We start from the raw sequence: 23,043 nt of genomic DNA on the forward strand, positions 1-23,043 counted from the left end.
AATAACCCAATAGTCCAGGGGTTCCCAAACTTTTTTGGCTCGGGGCTCCCCTATAAATATTTTTTTCTTCCGATGCACCCCTACATTAATATATTCATAATTTTCACTCCCATGTATAGCATATTTTAGCGAATATGTAGCAAAGAAAGCGAGATAATAGCAATTTTGGTTAGAACTGAATGAAAATAACTTTGTACTTCAAGTTTTGAATGATACTAAATGTATTTTTAAATGTCCAAATGCATTCCAAATATTATCAAATGATCTCGCGGCACCCCTGGACTGCCGTCGCGGCACCCCAGGGTGCCCCGTCACCCACTTTGAAAACCCCTGCTACCTTCACTTAATTCTAATCTTAACCCTAACCTCAGTAAAACTATGCCTAAACCTAATCTTAACCCTAACCTCAGTAAAACTATGCCTAAACCTAATCTTAACCCTAACCTCAGTAAAACTATGCCTAAACCTAATCTTAACCCTAACCTCAGTAAAACTATGCCTAAAACCTAATCTTAACCTCAGTAAAACTAACCCTAGTGAGTAGCTAACCTGCCGACGGGGATGAAAACGAGCGGCTCCACCCAGAACTCATGTGCGATTCCAAATTGCGCGCGTGAGCGACCAAAACTGGCTGGACTAGAGGAAGAAAAGGAAATAAAAGACATCATGTTGTACACGGTCATTTCAGTTTCTTTTTTATTTATTATTATTATTATTATTTGAAGTTTAATGTTAATTCCATGCTGTGTTTTCAGTGAGAATACAGATGGTTTGGAGTGTGTGTGTGTGTGTGTGTGTGTGTGTGTGTGTGTGTGTGTGTGTGTGTGTGTGTGTGTATGTGTATGTATGTGTGTGTGTGGTTTCCGGGTCATAATATCCAGTAGTATAAATTTGATTCACATTAATTACACATACTGAATGCAAGAGAGAGAGAGAGAGAGAGAGAGAGAGAGAGAGAGAGACAGAGAGAGAGAGAGAGAGAGAGAGAGAGAGAGAGAGAGAGAGAGAGAGAGAGAGAGAGAGAGAGAGAGAGAGAGAGAGACAGAGAGAGAGAGAGAGAGAGAGAGAGACAGAGAGAGAGAGAGAGAGAGAGAGAGAGACAGAGAGAGAGACATGGACAGACAGTGCAGGAGGATAAGAATAAGGAGAATTAGTTCCACAAACAGCAGGCTTTGAATATTTTTTTCCCAAACACTTGTTTTTTTTTTGTTCTTAGTAAAAAACCTAACATGAGGTTTTAATACAATCAGAGGCAAGGAGAGGAAAGGGATTGGTATCTAAAGAGTCCATTTAGACCCCCATAAAGGAACCAGCCTCGTTTCCACTGTAGGGCCAAACCAGAACTAGAACCAGAACTTTTCCAGAACCAAGAACTTTCAAGAACCCGTGACGTTCCGGGACCAAGTTCTGCTTCCATATAACCAGAACCAGGGACGTGCTGGGCCCCTGATTCAGCCTGGGAAAAAGAGTTGGAGAGGCCCTCATTGTGCGCTATAGAGAGAGATCTCTCTCTATAGCGCTGCTGCTACTCAAAGATTTGCCATTTCAGATCATGACAAGTGACAAGCCAGTGGGCCAATTACGTGAGTTATATTTCGTTGTTGTCGGGTGGAAACCTTATATGTCCAAAACCGTTTGTTTTGTATTTATCATTTTAAAAATGATTGAAACTAGTGAAAACAGCCGATCTACAAGCACACAACGCCTCGCACCGCGAGGCATTGTGTGCTTGTAGATCTGCTGTTTTCACTACTTTTGTGCAAACAGTTAATTTTTTTTACTTTTGTGCAAACAGTTTATTTTTTTCCTAAATGGCCGGCCTGGAATGAACCGGCCGTTCGGGAGTTGTCCTGCTTTTCCCAATGGCCAGCACGTCCCTGACCAGAACTAACCGTGAAGGTCCCCAAAAAAAAAAGATCAGCATCGCTGCTGGCCCCGCCCACATCGCTGCTGGCCCCGCCCACATCGCTGCTGGCCCCGCCCACAGGGTCCCAGAACTCTGGTTTAGTTCTGCCTCAGGAGCAGGACCTGAAATAAAGGTTCCTGGAACCTCGTCTGGAACCGGGCCGTACGCTAGGACATTAACCACTTGTGATTTTTGCAAGTCGACTCGACTAAGTAAAAAAGTTGAGTTGAAGTCGACTTTATCGTTTGATGACGTCATCACGTCACACACGGCCCCCCCAATTATTTTGGGGGGGGTCCCCAGATGATTAACTTAATGTGCAACATTGTTTTCTCACTCAACTGTAAACAAACCAACATAAAGTTTAAGTGTATAGAGGGTATCTGCACATTTCTAAAGTGATAATTTAAAGACTTTTTAATGCATCTAAAATTAAACATTGTCCAAATTGTCAAATATTAGAGGCAGATTTTTTTTTTTTTTTTCCAACTTCGACTTTCTCTGGTGGGAGTCGACTTGTGTAATGAAGTCGACTGAGTCGACTTTTTCGTTAATGCCATAGTGTGTACACTATGTAAACAAAACCCGAACCAAAAAATAAATAAAATGGTTCTGGAAAGTACTGGTTCCACCTTGCAGTGGAAAGGGGGCTTTAGAGGGTCCCTGAAATCCAGAGAAAAGAAAACGTAATCACAAAAACGTAATGAACTAAAACAACGTCCCTTTTGTGGTCTTGACTTCCCCCAGAGACGTAAAGATGTTAAGATGCTAAAACCAGAATGTATTTTAGAACGTAAGCTTGGCTACAGGCCAGGGCCGTCCGGACGCAGAACCACGTCTTTAAACCGTAACCAGTAAAATGTAGTCCTCGTTGTTTTTTTTAAAATAAAAATCGTTCCAACTCCTGCGGATATGGGCGGAGCTTTCACGCCGGCAGCCATTTGATCGGACGAACGGCGGTAAAAACGCAGACCAACCGGCTGACCAATAAAAAAACGCGATTCGAAATTCACGGGCCGCCGCCCCACCCCCGGGAAAAGGGATGGTTTGTGCGTCGTGGCGAGAAACGCTAGCGTCAACCAACCGTTACGTTTACGGAGCTAGCTAGCGTCAACCAAACCGTTACGTTTACGGAGCTAGCTAGCGTCAACCAACCGTTACGTTTCCGGGCTAGCTAGCGTCAACCAACCGTTACGGTTACGGAGCTAGCTAGCGTCAACCAACCGTTACGGTTACGGAGCTAGCTAGCGTCAACCAACCGTTACGGTTACGGAGCTAGCGTCAACCAACCGTTACGGTTACGGAGCTAGCTAGCGTCAACCAAACATTACGTTTACGGAGCTAGCTAGCGTCAGCGACGGCCCTGGAGACGCATGGCAACGGGTAGAGTGACGTGCACGGGCGCACGCACCTAAACAACAACAACACAACTAAACAAAACAACAAACTTACAAACAATGAAAGTTTGACAGAATCATCCTGTAAAAAATATTTATAAACCAACTTCCATTGTGGCTGTGCACGAGTGTGTGTGTGTGTGTGTGTGTGTGTGTGTGTGTGTGTGTGTCAAGTATACTTGGCAACAGATAACGCAGCTCTTCAGTTGGAGGCAGCAACAGTAAACTAAATGACGGGGGGTCTAGAGATCAGATATGTCAGGGAAAAGTTAAAGTTTACTTCTAGGGTCAGATTCTCTCCCCCCCCCCCCCCGCACCGAGAAACCAAATGGACCCTTACAGCTCTGTAACTCTGAGGGGCCTTTTTCCACCAAAAGAACTGTGTTTCAAGAACCAGTGCCGGTTAGTCTCGCGAGGCCAGACTGTTGACTCCGCGATTTGCAAATGCTCCCGGCATACAGTCTGGGAGATGGAAATGATAACAATGCGTGTGAGATAAAGCGGATGTGACACAACCGCTCCCTTGGTGCAGTAGCAATAACAAGTCCTACTGGAAGCGTTATGTCTCCTTTCAACATTTTTGGGGGCGTTATTTCATCTTTCTCTGGTGTTGTTGGTGTTACTTCCATGTTTTTTTCAGATGTTTTCTTAAACTATACACCCATAACAAGAATATGCTGTTCAAATGACTCTGTCTGTGTGAGTGTTTCTGTTATGTTTCCAATGGGACTACAGTTCAGTGCAGCAGTGGCTACTTCCGAAACTCGCCGTTCAGGAGCTGTAGTTCCAGACTCTATACAGCATTTGGAGATTGTGTAATAGTTGTCTGGCTACGCGAGACTAATGTCGTTCAACTTTCTTGGAACCTTGGTTCGTTCTTGCGAACCAGCTTGCGTTTCCACCAGATTGAACGAGATTGAACCAGAGGAACCAAGGATTTTGTGGTTCCTGTTCTGAACCAACTTTTACAGTTCAGAACCAACTCTGGTTCTCGGTGGAAAAGCACACCTCTGGTTCATCCCATAGGTGGGAGAAAGAACCAGAACCAGTTCTTTGCCGGTGGAAAAGCGCCCTGAGAGGGTAATAAATGAACCCTGAGAGGGTAATAAATGAACCCTGAGAGGGTAAAACATCAAACCAAAAGGTTGGTTCCATTCCTTACACTCTCAGAGATAAGTTAAGTTAATGCTTGGGGGCATTTTGGCCGATGCAGTTTAGCTAACGAGGGCAAAACACCAGAACCTGAAACAGACGAGAAGGAGAAGAAAAGGAAAGAAAGAACGAACAAAAGGAAGGAAGAAAGAAAGAAAGAAAGAAAGAAAGGATGAATGAAACGGAAGAAAAAAATGGAGTGAGTTGTTGGAGTTTAAAAGAGAGAGAGAGAGAGAGAGAGAGAGAGAGAGAGAGAGAGAGAGAGAGAGAGAGAGAGAGAGAGAGAGAGAGAGAGGAGGGGGGGGTGGGAGAGGGGTTGGCGCAGGAAGTGATGTAATAGGAAGGGGTTGGTCTTGGCGGACAGGAAGGGGAGGAGTTACTGGACAGGAAGTGATGTAAGAGGACAGGAAGGGGAAGTGATGTCACTGGGCTGCTTCCTCTTCGGGGTCTTGTGGAGGCGGGGCTTCTTTGCTCTGCTGTTCTTCACCCGAAGCTGAGGAAACAACGACCTTATACGGTTAAATACCTCTAAATATCGTTAAATACCTTAACGTTACATCGTTAAATACGTTAAGGAGCTGAGGACACAATGACCTTAACGTTAAATACCGTTAACACAACGACCTTATCGTTAAATACCGTTAAATACCGTTAACACAACAACCTTACCGTTAAATACTGTTAACACAACGACCTTACCGTTAAATACCGTTAACACAACAACCTTACCGTTAAATACTGTTAAGAGGCTGAGGACACAACAAACTTAACATTACATCGTTAAATACCGTTAAGAGGCTGAGCACACAACGAACTTAACATTACATCGTTAAATACCGTTAACACAACGACTCATAAGATTTGACAAAAATAGATTTGGTGTAAACTGAAAGTTGGGTCCCCATTTATTCCAGAGGTTTTGAGGAGGCCAGGTGACGAGGTAGCCTGCAGCTAGCGTTAGCCAATCATAATATAGTCTTCTGATATATTTTTCTTGGCTGTCAATGTTTCTATCTATATATATTCCAGACTGTGATAGACAGACGGCCCCATCCAATCACATGCTAAAGAACTTGAAAAAAGGGCCGCCCCTTACATCGGGTCTGCCCGAGCAATTCCAGATTGTAAAAGTAGTGCGGTAGATGCAGTAGTTAACTCCATGGGGAAGAGGAGAGCTGTTTGTTTTCCCCCACGCTAAAACAGATGCGGCGTTTATGGGCGTTCCTTTCTAGCTCTGTGTGTATGTATAGAGTTAGGTTGTCTCACCATCTCCCTGCATGTCAGAGGTCCATAGTGTTAGGTTGTCTCGTAAAAGCTGCATGATGAGCGTAGAATCCTTGTAGCTCTCCTCGCTCAGCGTGTCCAGCTCCGCGATGGCGTCGTCGAACGCCGCCTTCGCCAACCTGTCCACCGGAGGGTGACAAAAACACACAAAGTTATTCCATGTTAGTTACCATGGAGATGAAGCTGTGAAGTTAGCCTAGGCTAATTTCATTTGTTTCATGCAAGGGCCCGTTTCACCAAAGCAGAATAAAAAAAAAAAGAAAAAAAAAAAGAGTAAAAGTACCTGCATGCTCGGTCAGTTAGAACAGAGTATAAATACTTCAGAGTAAAAGTACCTGCATGCGCGGTCCGGTAGAACAGAGTATAAATACTTCAGAGTAAAAGTACCTGCATGCGCGGTCCAGTAGAACAGAGTATAAATACTTCAGAGTAAAAGTACCTGCATGCACGGTCCGGCGAGTTGAGGATTTCGTAGTAAAACACGGAGAAGTTGAGCGCCAGGCCGAGGCGGATGGGATGCGTAGGAGGAAGTTCCATCATAGCGATGTCACTGGCAGCTTTATATGCAACCAGACTGTTCTCTGCTGCCTCCTTCCTGTCGTTACCGGTAGCGAACTCTGCTAGGTAGCGGTGGTAGTCTCCCTTCCTGGAACATGAATAATATAATAACACTGTTAACACAGGAACATGTATACTAATATAACCCTGCTAGGTAGCAGTGGTAGTCCCCCTTCCTGGAACATGTATAATATAATAACACTGTTAACACAGGAACATGAATAATATAATAACACCATGTTAACACAGGAACATGTATACTAATATAACTCTGCTAGGTAGCAGTGGTAGTCCCCCTTCCTGGAACATGTATAATATAATAACACTGTTAACACAGGAACATGAATAATATAATAACACCATGTTGAATAGTATACATGTTGAACATGTATACTAATATAACTCTGCTAGGTAGCGGTGGTAGCCATGCTTCCTGGAATATGAATAATATAATATAATAACACTATGTTAACACAGTATCATGACCCAAAGTATAAGGTCGCGGGTGCAAGCGGCCGACATGAGTTTCCTCAGACGGGTGGCTGGTATCTCCCTTAGAGATAGGGTGAGAAGTTCAGTCACCCGAGAGAGACTTGGAGTAGAACCGCTGCTCCTACACTTGTAAAGGAGTCATCTTAGGTGGTTGGGGCATCTAGTACGGATGCCCCCCGAGCGCCTTCCTAGGAGGTCCTCGATGCACGTCCCACTGGGAGGAGACCCCGTGGCAGACCTAAGACCAGATGGAAGGATTACATCTCCACTGGGAGGAGACCCCGTGGCAGACCAAAGACCAGATGGAGGCTCAGGATCCCCCAGGATGATGTTGCTAATGTTGCTCTGGAGAGGGAAGTTTGAAGCTCTCTGTTGGAGCTGTTGCCCCCGCGACCCGACTCCGGATAAGCGGTTGAAGATGGATGGATGGATGTTAACACAGGAGCATGCATAATATAATAACACAACTCTTTGCCTCTGGAACTAAACGTGTTCAGATGTGGGCCGCCAAATACATCTCATTCTGGGGGTCCTTATGAAAAGGTTTGAACACCACTGATGTATGATGTAGAAACATAATAGGGGTGCCATGGTTCGTTTAGATCACGGTTCGGTTCGTACCTCGGTTTTGGGGTCACGGTTTCGGTACAAAACCGTGGTACAAAGAAGTTTGACTTTCCAAAAATTCATGCTGTAAGGCTCATTGAAAGCATCTCCTATGGTGGACTGTTGTTGTTTTTTTGCGGCGGTTACCTGTGCTGTCCTGCTCTGAGAGAGCGACAGATGACGGCTGTTAGATGGGCGCCCAAGTGTTTCCATTTGCGTAACGGAATGTGTTAAAGCAATGCTTGCACATTGTGTTAGTTCGGTCCACTGTTTTCTCTCCTGCATCATCATACTCAACAGGGAACTGTCCCCACACCGCTCCGCTAACTTAAAGGAAGCCGGTGCTTCTATAAACTTTGGTCTCTCCTCCCAACCTCCGTCCTCCGCTTGACATGCTTTGTCTCGACTGGCTTCGTTTGTTTTTTCCGTCTCTGTGAGGACTCTCTACTGCTCTGCTCTGCAGAGAGTGTGAATGTCGGCTCTTGTTACAGAGTAGGTGGGGCTGAGGGCTATGGTGATTGGACATTATTTACTCGCGGGGCGGGGTTTTGTGCAGCACTGTTGTGGAGATTGTCTAGTGCACGATGCACAGTGGCTGCCCAGCTGTAAAACAAATAATAATAATTGCAAAACCGAAAGTCTGCGGTTCATAAAGGCGTATTGAACCGTGCAGGGCGTACCGCACGGTTGGGTTTTATACCGTGAACCATAGAACCCCTAAAACATACGTTGTTACAGAAAACGGTTGGGATTTAGAAATACATTTGTAGAATGAGCTTCAGGAGTTTTTAAAGCAGAATAATCTTGGATTCCTACAGAGTCAGCGGTTTGGGAGGGAGGCCTTTTAAAGTGCTTTTCATATCAACATTTAGAATGCATTTAGAGCCCTCTACATGCACTCTGCTACAGTCATTACATGCACTCTGCTGTTACAGTCTGAACAGCAATACTTAGATGTTATAATAGAAAACCTGGATTCTGAGGGCTGTATTTTGATTGTTTTAAGTAGCAGCTCTTATGCCTTAACTTAAAGGTCTGTCCATGCTGTCTCCGACCAGCAAACCTTTGATCTGAAAGGTTCGGTTCAACTACAAAATTACGTCACTCTCATCGTCTGAAAAGCATTAGGCTACACCGAATTAAGAGTTCAGAAAGCTGAACGTCGGAAAGTCTGAACTCTCAGACGAAAGGTTCAGTGGTCTGAGACAGTATGTTTAAGTTAAGGTATAAGAGCTGCTACTTAACACTTTGCAAGCCACGGGGAGCCCCTTAATATTAAAACCGGAATATACCGCACATCTGAGCAAGGATGTCTCTGCCACGCCGTCTTTTACCGTATTGGGTCATTAAAAACTAAATAAATGATTTTTATCCGAAAATCGGCGATCGCCTAACCTTCCCTCGTCACCACTCGTCCATCGATAGCGCATGGCTCGTCTGACATGAAGCAGAAGTGACGTCAGGTCCATTCCTTCCAGAGGCTCCCAGCAGCCGTTCATTTTCTGTTTATATGTTAGTGCTCGCATAGCAGGAGTGCTGCGGGCTATGCGAGCGAAAATGCTCATATCTACTCTTGAGTCATCCGTGGATTATTTGAGCCGACGTTTACGTGAACGGATCGCGCACGCGAAACGCACAGGGATAAGATGTGTCGGCCGAAACCCCCACTCTAAGCCAATGCAGATTGAAGAATTTCACTGGGAACTGTGGTGAGTATACAACGGGGATCGCGGTATGGTAATGTGGGATGAAGACCACGTGATATAGCGCTGGATGTCTGGTAAAATGAATGCGGTTCAGATCATAATATAATAATAGAAATTTCACGGCTAATCTACAACAAGCCATTCTATTTTGGCTAGCAAAGTGTTAAGACAATCAAAATACATCCTGAATACGTACATTTTATAATAGAAAACCTTGGACTCTATAAAACTTACATTTTATAATAGAAAACCTTGGACTCAATAAAACTTACATTTTATAATAGAAAACCTTGGACTCTATAAAACTTACATTTTATAATAGAAAACCTTGGACTCAATAAAACTTACATTTTATAATAGAAAACCTTGGACTCAATAAAACTTACATTTTATAATAGAAAACCTTGGACTCAATAAAACTTACATTTTATAATAGAAAACCTTGGACTCAATAAAACTTACATTTTATAATAGAAAACCTTGGACTCTATAAAACTTACATTTTATAATAGAAAACCTTGGACTCAATAAACTTACATTTTATAATAGAAAACCTTGGACTCAATAAACTTACATTTTATAATAGAAAACCTTGGACTCTATAAAACTTACATTTTATAATAGAAAACCTTGGACTCAATAAAACTTACATTTTATAATAGAAAACCTTGATAAAACTTACATTTTATAATAGAAAACCTTGGACTCAATAAAACTTACATTTTATAATAGAAAACCTTGGACTCTATAAAACTTACATTTTATAATAGAAAACCTTGATAAAACTTACATTTTATAATAGAAAACCTTGGACTCAATAAACTTACATTTTATAATAGAAAACCTTGGACTCTCCCGTCTTGGCGGCTGGGATCAGATGTTTGTCCAGAACATCCAGAATGTCGTTGCAGATTGATTTGAGCTCATTCTCCACCTGGTGGCGACAGACAGTACTGACATCAATACACTGTAAAGGTAGCCTAGTTCCAGACCCTGAATCGCTAGCCACACCCCTTTACATTTTTTGTTTTGGCGATTCAGGGGTCTAGAAGTGCTCTCATTGAAGAGGCCTTCCTCGTTTGAAAATCCGTACGGCGAATCAGCGTCTTGTGACCAGCGTGGGGGGGGGGGGGGGGGGGGGGGGGTTTCCCAGAACTCATGTGTGTTTCCAAGTACCAGCGCCGCCACCACCGTAACGTACCACGCATCGCGTCGCGGTAAAATGCGGTAAAATGCGGTAAATTGCGGTAAAATGCGATCGTATCGATCTCGCTATGAAACACCAGTAGCAGGCATGTTATGTTGTGTTTGATTACTAGTTCGTAGTGCTCCTATTCTGACTGTTTCTTTGGTTAGAAAGTAGCACTAGCAAGCAACAGGCTAGCCACTTGCCAGCCACACATAACAACACTACGAACCAATCGCAGAAGGCTGCCTCTTTGGCAACGCCCATCCTTGAAATTGCCTTAGATCAGAGCAAGTTCAGACTGAATAATGGAGTGAAACGAAATGTTAATTCAGGCTGAGTGTCAGGCTACTGTAAAGGGGAACACACACTGGACGCTTAGCCCCAGATAGAAGCTCAAACTTACAATGTGTCTATATTCTCGGATCATCTTCAGCTTGTCCTCTCTGTGTAGTGTGTATAGTGTGTAGTGTGTGTGTAATGTATTGTTTATGTGCAGTGTGTACTTACAGTTTGTCTGTACTCTCGGATCATCTTCAGCTTGTCTTCTCTGTGTGTGTAGTGTGTGTGTATGTAATGTATTGTTTATGTGTAGTGTGTATATAATGTATTGTCTATGTGCAGTGTGTATATAATGTATTGTTTATGTGCAGTGTGTACTTACAGTTTGTCTGTACTCTCGTATCATCTTCAGCTTGTCCTCTCTGTGTGTAGTGTGTGTAGTGTGTGTAGTGTGTGTGTATGTAATGTATTGTTTGTGTGTAGTGTGTATGTAATGTATTGTCTATGTGCAGTGTGTACTTACAGTTTGTCTGTACTCTCGTATCATCTTCAGCTTGTCCTCTCCTCCTTTGCTCTCCTCCTTCTGCTCCAAAGAGGAGATGATTCTCCACGAGGCTCTCCTGGCTCCGATCACGTTCTTATAGGCCACCGAGAGGAGGTTACGTTCTTCTACCGTCAGCTCCATATCCATCCCTGCTACGGTCTTCATGCACTCTACCATCTCTGTTAGGATAGGGAGAGAGACATAGGGTTAGTACAGAGAGAGAGAAGCTCCATCTCTGCAGTGTGCCACCCATAGCAGTGTGCCACCCATAGCAGGGTGCCACCAATAGCAGTGTGCCACCCATAGCGCCGTGCCACCCATAGCAGTGTGCCACCCATAGCAGTGTGCCACCCATAGCAGTGTGCCACCCATAGCAGGGTGCCACCCATAGCAGTGTGCCACCAATAGCAGTGTGCCACCCATAGCAGTGTGCCACCCATAGCAGGGTGCCACCCATAGCAGTGTGCCACCCATAGCAGGGTGCCACCAATAGCAGTGTGCCACCCATAGCGCCGTGCCACCCATAGCAGTGTGCCACCCATAGCAGGGTGCCACCCATAGCAGTGTGCCACCCATAGCAGTGTGCCACCAATAGCAGTGTGCCACCCATAGCAGTGTGCCACCCATAGCAGGGTGCCACCAATAGCAGTGTGCCACCCATAGCACCGTGCCACCCATAGCAGTGTGCCACCCATATCAGGGTGCCACCAATAGCAGTGTGCCACCCATAGCAGTGTGCCACCCATAGCAGGGTGCCACCCATAGCAGTGTGCCACCCATAGCAGTGTGCCACCCATAGCAGGGTGCCACCAATAGCAGTGTGCCACCCATAGCAGGGTGCCACCCATAGCAGTGTGCCACCCATAGCGCCGTGCCACCCATAGCAGGGTGCCACCCATAGCAGCGTGCCACCCATAGCAGGGTGCCATCCATAGCAGGGTGCCACCCATAGCAGCCTGCCACCCATAGCAGCGTGCCACCCATAGCAGCGTGCCACCCATAGCAGCGTGCCACCCATAGCAGGGTGCCACCCATAGCAGGGTGCCACCCATAGCAGCGTGCCACCCATAGCAGCGTGCCACCCATAGCAGGGTGCCACCCATAGCAGCGTGCCACCCATAGCAGCGTGCCACCCATAGCAGGGTGCCACCCATAGCAGCGTGCCACCCATAGCAGTGTGCCACCCATAGCAGTGTGCCACCCATAGTGCCACCCATAGCAGCGTGCCACCCATAGCAGCGTGCCACCCATAACAGAGGACCACCCATAGCAGAGTGCCACACATAGCAGCGTGCCACCCATAGCAGCGTGCCACCCATAGCAGTGTGCCACCCATAGCAGTGTGCCACCCATGCGGTACAGCAGCCTGTAAGAAGCGGAGCGGAGGCCTAAATATACCCAGCAGCCAACAGTGGGTGTCGCCCCTTAAAAGCATTGCTGGTTGAAACCCGATCCGTGTGCCTGGCAGAGTCCGGAGCCGGGGCACAGTGATGGCCGGCCTTCCCATCAGCACTGCAACACCCAACGACCTCAAGTTACCCCTGATACAACCCTTTAATTAACCCTTAACCCAGGGGACCCCTAGGGGGTCCTCAGAGTTACTACAGGGGGTCCTCCAAATCTTCCAATCCTTTTCATATTAACAACTTGATCGCTAGTGTCCATATTCTGAGAACTGTAGCCAAAAATAGCAGATCTACAAGCTCACAACGCCTCACGATGCGAGGCGTTGTGTGCTTGTAGATCGTATATTTTCACTATTTTAAATCATTTTTAAAATAATAACACAAAAAGAGAAGGTTTTGGACGTACAAGGTTTCCACCCGACAACAACGATATAATGTAGGGGCGCCTCAGATGAAAATAAATATATTCATGGGTGCCCTGAGACCAAACAGTTTGGGAACCCCTGACCATGTATGACCTAGAACATAACTAACCCTTGGATCTACCATGATGCCTTACTCTCTAGTTCAGGGGTCTTCACCTGTGGACCGGGGACCCCTAGGGGGGTCCTCAGAGTTACTACAAGGGGGTCCCCCAAAGATCTTTGTGTGATAGGATTTTTTTTCTCTTTTTCATTTTTATATATTATTAAGAACATCTGCAGAAAACAGCAGATCTACAATCTGCGATTTTCAGCCAAAGGTTTGATAATAGGGGAAAAAAGAGCAGCAAATTATTGTCAATTCAAGTCACCATGGCATGGGGTGAGAAATCAAAAGAACAAATAAAATCAAACCTCGGTTCGAAGTGGAGCGGTGAATTTGAGCAGTTCCAGGTAAAAAAAAAAAACTTTGCCCGTGGCTCATATTGACATGTGTCAATTCTTGTTTGCCCGTGGCTCGCTACGGTGGCTGCATGCTTCGTGAGCCTCCACTCTAGCGGCTATCACGGGTGTGTGTGTGTGTGTGTGTGTGTGTGTGTGTGTGTGTGTGTGGTAAAGTGAAGTCGCACATGCGCAGATCCTGTTCAAACTCAACCGGACAGTTGTGGGACACTGGACAGACATTGCTGCTCATAGCGGAGCTGTGCTTCACACCGCTCCAAAAAAGCGGTTCTCGGTAAGGCTGGCCCATATTGGGGAAACCTTCGATATTCAATAACGTTGTTGAATATCTCGATACAAACTATTGCTTTAGATCCACTGCCTGCCTAACCCAGATAATGAATATCATATCCATGCATGCACACTGCACAGTACACATAGAATAACCCAGATAATGAATATCATATCCATGCATGCACACTGCACAGTACACATAGAATAAAGACATTAAATGAATATCATATCCATGCATGCACATTGCACACTGCACAGTACACATAGAATAACCCAGATAATGAATATCATATCCATGCATGCACACTGCACAGTACACATAGAATAACCCAGATAATGAATATCATATCCATGCATGCACACTGCACAGTACACATAGAATAAAGACATTAAATGAATATCATATCCATGCATGCACACTGCACAGTACACATAGAATAACCCAGATAATGAATATCATATCCATGCATGCACACTGCACAGTACACATAGAATGAAGACATTAAATGAATATCATATCCATGCATGCACACTGCACAGTACACATAGTATAACCCAGATAATGAATATCATATCCATGCATGCACACTGCACAGTACACATAGAATAACCCAGATAATGAATATCATATCCATGCATGCACAGATTGCACACTGCACAGTACACATAGAATAACCCAGATAATGAATAGCATATCCATGCATGCACACTGCACAGTACACATAGAATAACCCAGATAATGAATATCATATCCAAGCATTCACACTGCACAGTACACATAGAATAACCCAGATAATGAATATCATATCCATGCATGCACACTGCACAGTACACATAGAATAACCCAGATAATGAATATCATATCCAAGCATTCACACTGCACAGTACACATAGAATAACCCAGATAATGAATATCATATCTATCCATGCATGCACACTGCACAGTACACATAGAATAACCCAGATAATGAATATCATATCTATCCATGCATGCACACTGCACACTGTGCACAGTACACATAGCATAACCCAGATAATGAATATCATATCCATGCATGTACACTGCACAGTACTCATAGCAGGGTTAGGTAGGTTTTATTGAAATAACCACACCTGGTTACAGATGGACTGCTTTTGTGCATGTGCTACGTGCATGCATAGTTTGTGTGTTCATTTCAAGCTGTCTTCATCGATATGTAAACCTTGCATGTTGATACCTCCATATCGATACATTTAACAGGGTTCCCAACTCCCACACATTTTTACCAATTCATTTCCTAAACTTTTCCAGAATATTGAACCCAATTTCCAGGACTATATAACAATAATTCAGCTCAATAACGAGTCGCTTACTCCTATGCGCAATGCCCAAAGACAGACAGTGTATGCCAGTGGTTCTCAACCTTTTCAGGCCGTGACCCCCGATATAATCATATTTGAACTGGGGACCCCCCACCCTGACGAGCACTAAGAGTAGAGGAATTTTGTATAACACGGTTTTATTGTGAAAATAGCCAATCTACATGTAGATCTGCTGTTTTCACAATTTCTGCCTCTAATATTTGACAATTTGGCCAATGTTTAATTTGTCATTTCAGAGGTATTAACACAATCAACAACCAAAGACAATGCATAGCTATTTTTCCCAGGACCTTCCAGGACCCTTGATCAATTCCAAAACTTTTCCAGTACTGGAAAAATATTTTTCTAATTTCAAAATATTTCCAGGAATTTCATGACCGTGGGAACCCTGGATATTTTACCCAGTCTTAGTTCTCGATGATCAAAGCGTTTTTGGAAGTAGATTCTCAGATAAAGCAGATTCTTTGCAGCAGCAACGAATAGCAGCCTATGGAGAATACACACTTCCTGATGCTGGCAGCCCAGTTGTATCATGGGATATGAAGTTTCTTTTTCCCGCTCACCAGCGGCCGCAGCAGCGCCTGTTTACCTGGTCACCATGGTAACCAGGTAACATTCTGTTTACCTGGTCAACATGGTAACCAGGTAACATTCTGTTTACCTGGTCACCATGGTAACCAGGTAACATTCTGTTTACCTGGTCACCATGGTAACCAGGTAACATTCTGTTTACCTGGTCAACATGGTAACCAGGTAACATTCTGTTTACCTGGTCAACATGGTAACCAGGTAACATTCTGTTTACCTGGTCACCATGGTAACCAGGTAACATTCTGTTTACCTGGTCACCATGGTAACCAGGTAACATTCTGTTTACCTGGTCACCATGGTAACCAGGTAACATTCTGTTTACCTGGTCAACATGGTAACCAGGTAACATTCTGTTTACCTGGTCAACATGGTAACCAGGTAACATTCTGTTTACCTGGTCACCATGGTAACCAGTTAACATTCTGTTTACCTGGTCACCATGGTAACCAGGTAACATTCTCTGGACGTGATTCACATGTCGTCGTTGTCGGGCGGAAACCTTGTATCTCCAAGTTTCAAATGTGTATGTTTTTTGTTTTGTTTTTTCGCAAAGTAAAGTCCTGCTGGCCGTTGCACAAAAGTAGTGAAAACAGCCGATCTACTAGCTGTAGATCTGTAGATTTAAATCATTTTTAAAATGATAATGAAAAACGAACGGTTTTGGACATACAAGGTTTCCGCCCGACAACGACAATATGTTGGTGTCATAGAATTAATTCATCCCCATGTTTGTGCCACATCTGGGGGGAACGGGGTCAGGGCGGAGGCGGGGGACTGCTTGTGCTTGCCACTCTTTTCGGGGGTCCCCAGTTCTAATGTGATTATTTTCAGGGGTCCTCCTCTCTGGGACCCCCCCTCAAGGACGCCTGGGGGGTCCCCGGGGGGGCACCTGGACCCCACTTTGAGAAGCACTGGCGTACAGAAGGACCCCGCCTACCAACCAACCCACACAACCCCAGAGTCACTGCAGGGAGAGACATGGAGAGGCTAGGCTAGGCTAGGCTAGGCTATGCTATGCTAGGCTAGGCTAGGCTAGGCTAGGCTAACGGCTAACTCTCCAGACACTGGCAGTGGTGGAGAAAGTACTCGAATGCGTTACTTGAGTAAAAGTATCAACACTGCAATGTAGAAATACTCAAGTTACAAGTAGAAGTCTGGAATTCTAATTCTAGTACTTGAGTAAAAGTACAAAGGTTTTGGCATCAAAATGTACTTAAAATACCCAAAGTATAAAGTAGGTCTACTCGTTGTGCAGAATGGTTTGGTTTCAAGTTTTCAAATGTATAAAAAAATCTTTTGAAAATAGCAGATCTACAAGCTCACACTGTGTCGCAACGCAACGCATTGTGAGCTTGTAGATCTGACAAAATGTAGCGCTGAAGTTAATGTATGTTTTTGTCATAATAATCTGAAATCTACAAAGTAACAGTAAACAAATAAACGTACAGAGTAAAAAAATATATACAATATTTGGATCCGAGATGTACAGTGGAGTAGAAGTAAAAGTATAAAGTATTGGACATTGGAAATACTCAATTAACGCACAAATAACTCAAAATTACACTTACAGCACAGTACTTAAGTACATCTACTTAGTTACTTTACCCCCGGTACTGTGGACATGAGCGTGGCCGGGAAGGGAAACCCTCAAAGCGGATCCAACTCACAGAGAGAGTCGGTGTTTGAGTCAGCTGGAAGAACCAAGTCTGGCTTCATAAATGATAATAAATACTTAAAGTGCATTAAACATCAACACATTGCTGCATATTAATCAATGTGGATCCACTCTATAGCCAGCTCCTCCCTCTTTATGTCAAACCACTCATTAATACATGATTTATCACGTTTCCAAATGAATCAACATCTATTATAGACTATCACTAATCAGCCTGTTATCAATAACTAATATTCTGTTCCTTTTTAAACGTTCAATCTGAAGCCAGAAGACTGAATACAAACCAAGCCAGAAACACCAGACATACTGTCCTCAATGACTCATACATTCAATCATTAACACACTAATTATTAATATTAATATTATTTATCTTTCAAAAACCACCAAAACAACATAACAATCAATCCTCGGCCATTTTGACTCCCAGCCCCAGCCATCCCCACGGTCCTCCTGCCCGTCTCTCTGCGGGGACAGGGGACCAGGGAGGCGGGGAGCGCTGGGGACCGATAGCACCACCGGCCTGCTGCCGCTGCGCCGGGGACAGGGGACCAGGGCAGCGGGGAGGAGAGGAGGGGAGCACCGGGGATTGTGGACCACCGGCCCGGGGGCCGGGGCTGCTGCCGCTGCGGGGACAGGGGACCAGGGCAGCGGGGAAGAGAGGAGGGGAGGCCCGGGGGCCGGGCCGGGCCGGAGCAGCTGCCGCTGCGGAGATAGGGGACCAGGGCGGCGGGACGGCCTCTCCCTCCCACGCCGCCCTGGTCCCCTGTCATATAGCGGACCACCACGGACCACCAGAGGGAAGGGGTGGGGGAGGTCTCTTACCGTCGTATCTCTCCGCCTGCTCGGCCAGCTTGGCCTGGTACACGGAGTGCTCTCTGTCCGCCATGGTGTGGTGTCTGCTGGTCTCTGGATGATCCTCTTCTCCCCGGGGTGGGGGGGTGTCTGCTGGCCGGGACGGGGGCTCTGGAGGTCGGGCTGGGGAGCGGCAGAGGGCTCGGTGCGGTGCGGTGGGTAGGGTGGTGTTCTGGTGGATGATCTGTAGCAGTAGGTAGGGGTTATGGTAAGGTAGGCTCTTCTACACAGCAGCCTCCACTGCTCTTCTCTCTCTAGACCCGGTAGCAGTTTGGTTTGGTTTGCGGGGCGGAAAAAACAAAGATGGCGCAGCAGAGGGAAGGAGGAACTCCATCCGGGGTCTTCGTGCCAACCCCACCTTCAATCCTTTACTTTCCTTTCCTTGTGTCTCCGTCAGGCCGAAAGGCGTGGCCGAGAGTATGTTTTCGCCCCTGTCTGTCCGTCCGTCCGTCCGTCCGTCCGTCCGTCCGTCTGTGTGTCCGTTGGGCGAGTAGCGTTATTCCACCGTTCGACAGTCCGGCGTCGCATTAGTCTGTCGCTGGTGAATGCTAACCTGGACCTGGTGAAATGCTAAACCTGCCGACGCTGGTGAATGCTATAAACCTGGTGAATATGGAGATTTCCCCCCCGTCCGTCCGTGTGTTACCAGCCACGGTCGCTCGCTGCCAAACTGGGCACGTGCACTCCCTGGATGCCAGTTCAGAACCTCTGCCCCACATTTCACACCACCATGAGTCTGCAAAACACATTGTTGGACCGTACCGACCGTACCCCTACAGATTTTGTCCAGAAATTATGCAAATCGATAGACAATATCTCTGCAGTCTAGTGATCGTCAATTTTGAACAACATAACTCAAATCGTCAGCATGCCATCTTGGTGAAATTGGCCACTATTGTCAATCAAAATAGTGCTGTTTGGTCATTTATGTTTTCATCCTTCCAAACTGAGTCCTTTTTGGCTGCAGCATTTTGCTTTACTTTATATGTTCATGTTTTTGTTCAATTTCTTGTAATTTTTCTGATGTGGCGCTTCATAGGTGACAGTGAAACACAATATACAAACTATGTACACACATATGGTGTCATAGAATTTTGTTAACAATACAAATATATATATAAATGTAAATTGTTGCGCGTGCAACAGTTTACGCACACAGTCCGTGCGAGTGCAGCCTGGGATCCGGCACCTATTCAATGACAAATTAAGCACTGTGCAAACTTAACACAAATTACAACAACAACAAGCACATTATGGGACAAGGTGTACGTTTAAAAAGTGTATTTTATTGATCAAATAATAAAATAAAAAGTGAAAAGAGAGCGTCCGTTAGGTTAGTGTTCCCCCGTCCTCAGACAGGGGGGAGGAGTCAGTGACCACCAGGATGATCCTACGTGAAGGTTGGGAAAACGGTGAAATGCTCCTTTAAGGGGTCAGGGAGAAAGAAGGATTTGGCAGCAAAACATTTCTTAAAACAAAGAAAAAGGAAAAAGCATAAAAACTAAACAACAGTTAAGCGGTCAAGGGTGAATGATTTGGCAGAAAAAACATGTCTTTACCCAACATTTAGACTGCGGAAGCATTATTTTATGCTTTAACTATTACACAATAGCAGATATACAAGCTCACAGCTGCGAGCTTGTAGATCTGCCATTTTGAAAAACCGTGAAAATTTGTGCAATATTTTCACCCGACTATTAGTGTCTTCTAGGATCCTTCTAAGGTGTTTAAAAAAAAAATGCATGTTTCCATGTCAGTGGTGTTCATACTTTTTCAGGTCAAGGACCCCGAAAATGATATGCATTTGGCCACGGACCCCCATCTCAACATATCCCCCCCCCCCCCCCCCCAAGAAGCAAAATTTGAGTTATAAACGTTCTTAAAAAAAAAAAAAAAAAAAAAAACATGTATTCAAAGATTTTCACAAATATTCAAAGATTTTCACAAATCTTCACCACTTTTCAAAAATAGCAGATCTACAAGCTCGCAGCGCACACTGCGAGCTTGTAGATCTGCTATTTTTCCAACAGCTAAAGCGTCAAATAATTCTGGGCCTAAATGGAGTTAAAAACAACAAGGTTAAAAGTAAACAGTTTTTAAATACTGGAGGTTTCCTCTAGATGGCGCTGTAGTGTCTTTACAATGTGTTGAGGAGGTAAGGAGGACCAGGTCACTTCCTTCCCAGTGACATCACATCCTGTTTTGTTATAAAAGCGTCACGGTGGGAGTGGTCAACACTAGTGGTTCTCAACCTGTGACCAGGGGGGTCCCCAGATGATTAACTCAATGTGAAACATTGTTTTCTCTCTCAACAGTAAACAAACCAACATAAAGGGGGTCGCGTCCTGAAAAGGTTGAGAACCATTGGTCAGCATCACGGTGGGCGTGGCCAACGACTGCCATGCAACGACGAATGGAACGATAATCGATGTCTTCACAAAAAAAAAAAAAAAAAAAAAACAACAAAACAACACAATGTGATGGCAGAGATTTAACTCATCCTTTTGTTCACGAGATGATGCAACCCCCCCTCCCCCCCCCCCGTGGTTAAACAAAAGTGGATTTTCTATAAGACGCTCTAAGCATATTTTTGATTATCGTGACAATACCGTTAATCGCAATTATTTTTAACCACCATAATAGATTATTATTATAATAGACGTGGACGTGGAATTTTCATATCGTCCCTTCCCCATCGAAACATTTTTTCTGTCAGTCCCCGACAAGCTAGCCTCGAAGCTAATAGCCTCGATGCTAACAGCCTGGAAGCTAATAGCCTCGATGCTAACAGCCTCGATTCTAACAGCCTCGATGCTAAGAGCCTGGAAGCTAATAGCCTCGATGCTAATAGCCTCGATGCTAACAGCCTGGATGCTAAGAGCCTGTTAGCTTAGTCGTAGCGGTGAACGTCAGCGTGTGAAAGCAGCCAGCCGACGCTCGCGCCGTTGTCAAGTACTTATGTGCCATCTGGAAAGCAGCCAATCAGCTCCGCCCTCTGTGGTTCGCTAGTGCCTATTGGCCAGTGGCGGACAGTAACTCCTCCCCCTATTGGCCAGTGGCGGACAGTAACTCCTCCCCCTATTGGCCAGTGATGGACAGTAACTCCTCCCCCTATTGGCCGGTGATGGACAGTAACTCCTCCCCCTATTGGCCAGTGATGGACAGTAACTCCTCCCCCTATTGGCCAGTGATGGACAGTAAGTCGGTATGTTTTTGTATTAATTAAAACATTTCGAATACCTTTTTTTTAGGATCTACCAGCTTGTAGTTGGTCTATTTTCACAGTTAGTGATATCTTGTGGTGCTCGGTCCTCTGCTGCCTTTTTGTCCAGTGATACAAAAAGGTCTCCAACATGGAGCTTTGGGTTGGGGGTTTATTAATTAATGGAGGTGTTGGGGTTCGCTAAATTTGCCTGCAGGGGAAAAAACGGAAAAAGGCACAGGAGTATTGATGTGTTCACGATTCGAATCACAAGAATGAATTGCCAACGACTCGTTCATTTCCTTCAACTGTAGTGTTTGTTTTTCACGGGACTATCACGCAAACTGAACGGTGAACGCGAACGAATCGTTACCGCGAACAAAACGATTCGTTCCCTGAAAAACGGCAACCGGTTTGGCCCACCGCTACACACAGGCGAAATGATAGCGACGACAACATCAGGGACACAAACAACGAGACTACAGAAGGCGTGTTGTGTGTCTGTCAAAAGTTTAGACCCGTTTTAACGTTCTGGGAAGGAGAGACCGGTCCATACTTTGACCCAAACCGGGCTTTTCAGGGTCAAAAAGGTCCGGTTCGACTACAAAATGACGTCACTCGCGACCCGAAAAGCATTAGACCGAACTTGAGAGTTAAGGCTATTTGCAGTTTGCACGTCGGAAAGTCCAACTCACCGATAATTTCGGAGATATTATGGGCAGGCCTTAAAGGACAACTCCGCCCTAAATCACTTCTAGGCAAATTGTCCTACTCATATTGATCCATAATGACTGTCCATGGGGTCTATTGGGCAGACATGCCCCTGTTGTCCAGTTTCCCCAGCAGCTCTCATAGCAGAGTGGAGCCTATAAACCTATCACTTTTACACTATTTATTGGGATCAAAAGTGTTACTATTTTTCATGAATGATACTAGTTGTCATTACTAACACATCCATGCCTTGCTTGTCCCACAATCGCATAAATAATGTTTTGGGGTGAGCATTCGGCACAAGTGCCAATCAAAGTGACTGAGCTGGCCAATCACAAGGCATCTTTTCCGGGACTTGGCAAAACACATAAAAGCATAACATCTGTTCATGACCATAGGTGAGAGTAGGAAGGAAGATTGCTCGGTAGACAGAGAGCTTTGCCTTGAGGCTCAACTCTTTTTTTCTTCACCACAATGCGATTTATCGACTGCAAAACCAGAAGGCTCTAGGCAGGGACGTGCTGGCCATTGGGAAAAGCGGGACAACTCCCGAACGGCCGGTTCATTCCCAGTCCAGGCCGACCATTAGGAAAAAAATAAAAATAAAATGTCGGCCTTCGTTCGATTTTGGGGGCTGGGCGGCCAACAAAGTAAATCGTCACTGTCAGACACAACGCCCCACCCTGACTCTGTTTGAGCAGAATGGAACAGAGCCTTCATTAGTATCAAACTACATAACGTTGTGTTGCAGGTTAAACCATCTGAGAGGCATCTTGGTAGGCTTAGCGTTACGTTGGGTTCACCTTGACGTGGTGTAGGCTTAGCGTTACGTTGGGTTCACCTTGACGTGGTGTAGGCTTAGCGTTACGTTGGATTCACCTTGACGTGGTGTAGGCTTAGCGTTACGTTGGATTCACCTTGACGTGGTGTAGGCTTAGCGTTACGTTGGGTTCACCTTGACGTGGTGTAGGCTT

The 23,043-nt window shown here is 45.2% G+C and overlaps 1 protein-coding gene across 1 annotated transcript; it reads right to left on the minus strand.

The window, feature by feature from the left end:
* Positions 1–1,114: 1,114 nt before the first annotated feature.
* On the minus strand, positions 1,115–18,401 carry LOC308304307 (14-3-3 protein epsilon-like). Its single transcript, XM_080748885.1, has 6 exons — positions 18,127–18,401; positions 11,093–11,292; positions 9,929–10,035; positions 6,179–6,385; positions 5,722–5,858; positions 1,115–4,948 (listed from the first exon to the last, which is right to left on the minus strand). The coding sequence occupies exons 1-6, from the start codon at positions 18,188–18,190 to the stop codon at positions 4,878–4,880; spliced, it is 786 nt and encodes a 261-aa protein (XP_080605011.1). The 5' UTR covers positions 18,191–18,401; the 3' UTR covers positions 1,115–4,877.
* Between the last annotated feature and the right edge of the window lie 4,642 nt (positions 18,402–23,043).

Source organism: Nannobrachium achirus (assembly GCF_963921795.1).
Source record: "Nannobrachium achirus genome assembly, chromosome: 19".
Classification (NCBI taxonomy): domain Eukaryota; kingdom Metazoa; phylum Chordata; class Actinopteri; order Myctophiformes; family Myctophidae; genus Nannobrachium; species Nannobrachium achirus.

Coding starts and splice junctions, on each gene's coding strand:
- LOC308304307 (XM_080748885.1), bottom strand. CDS start 18,190: ATGGCGGACAGAGAGCACTCCGTGTACCAGGCCAAGCTGGCCGAGCAG. Junction 10,036..11,092: donor TACGAGAGTACAGACAAACT/GTAAGTACACAC, acceptor TGTCGCCACCAG/GTGGAGAATGAGCTCAAATC. Junction 4,949..5,721: donor CTCTGACATGCAGGGAGATG/GTGAGACAACCT, acceptor TTGTTTCCTCAG/CTTCGGGTGAAGAACAGCAG.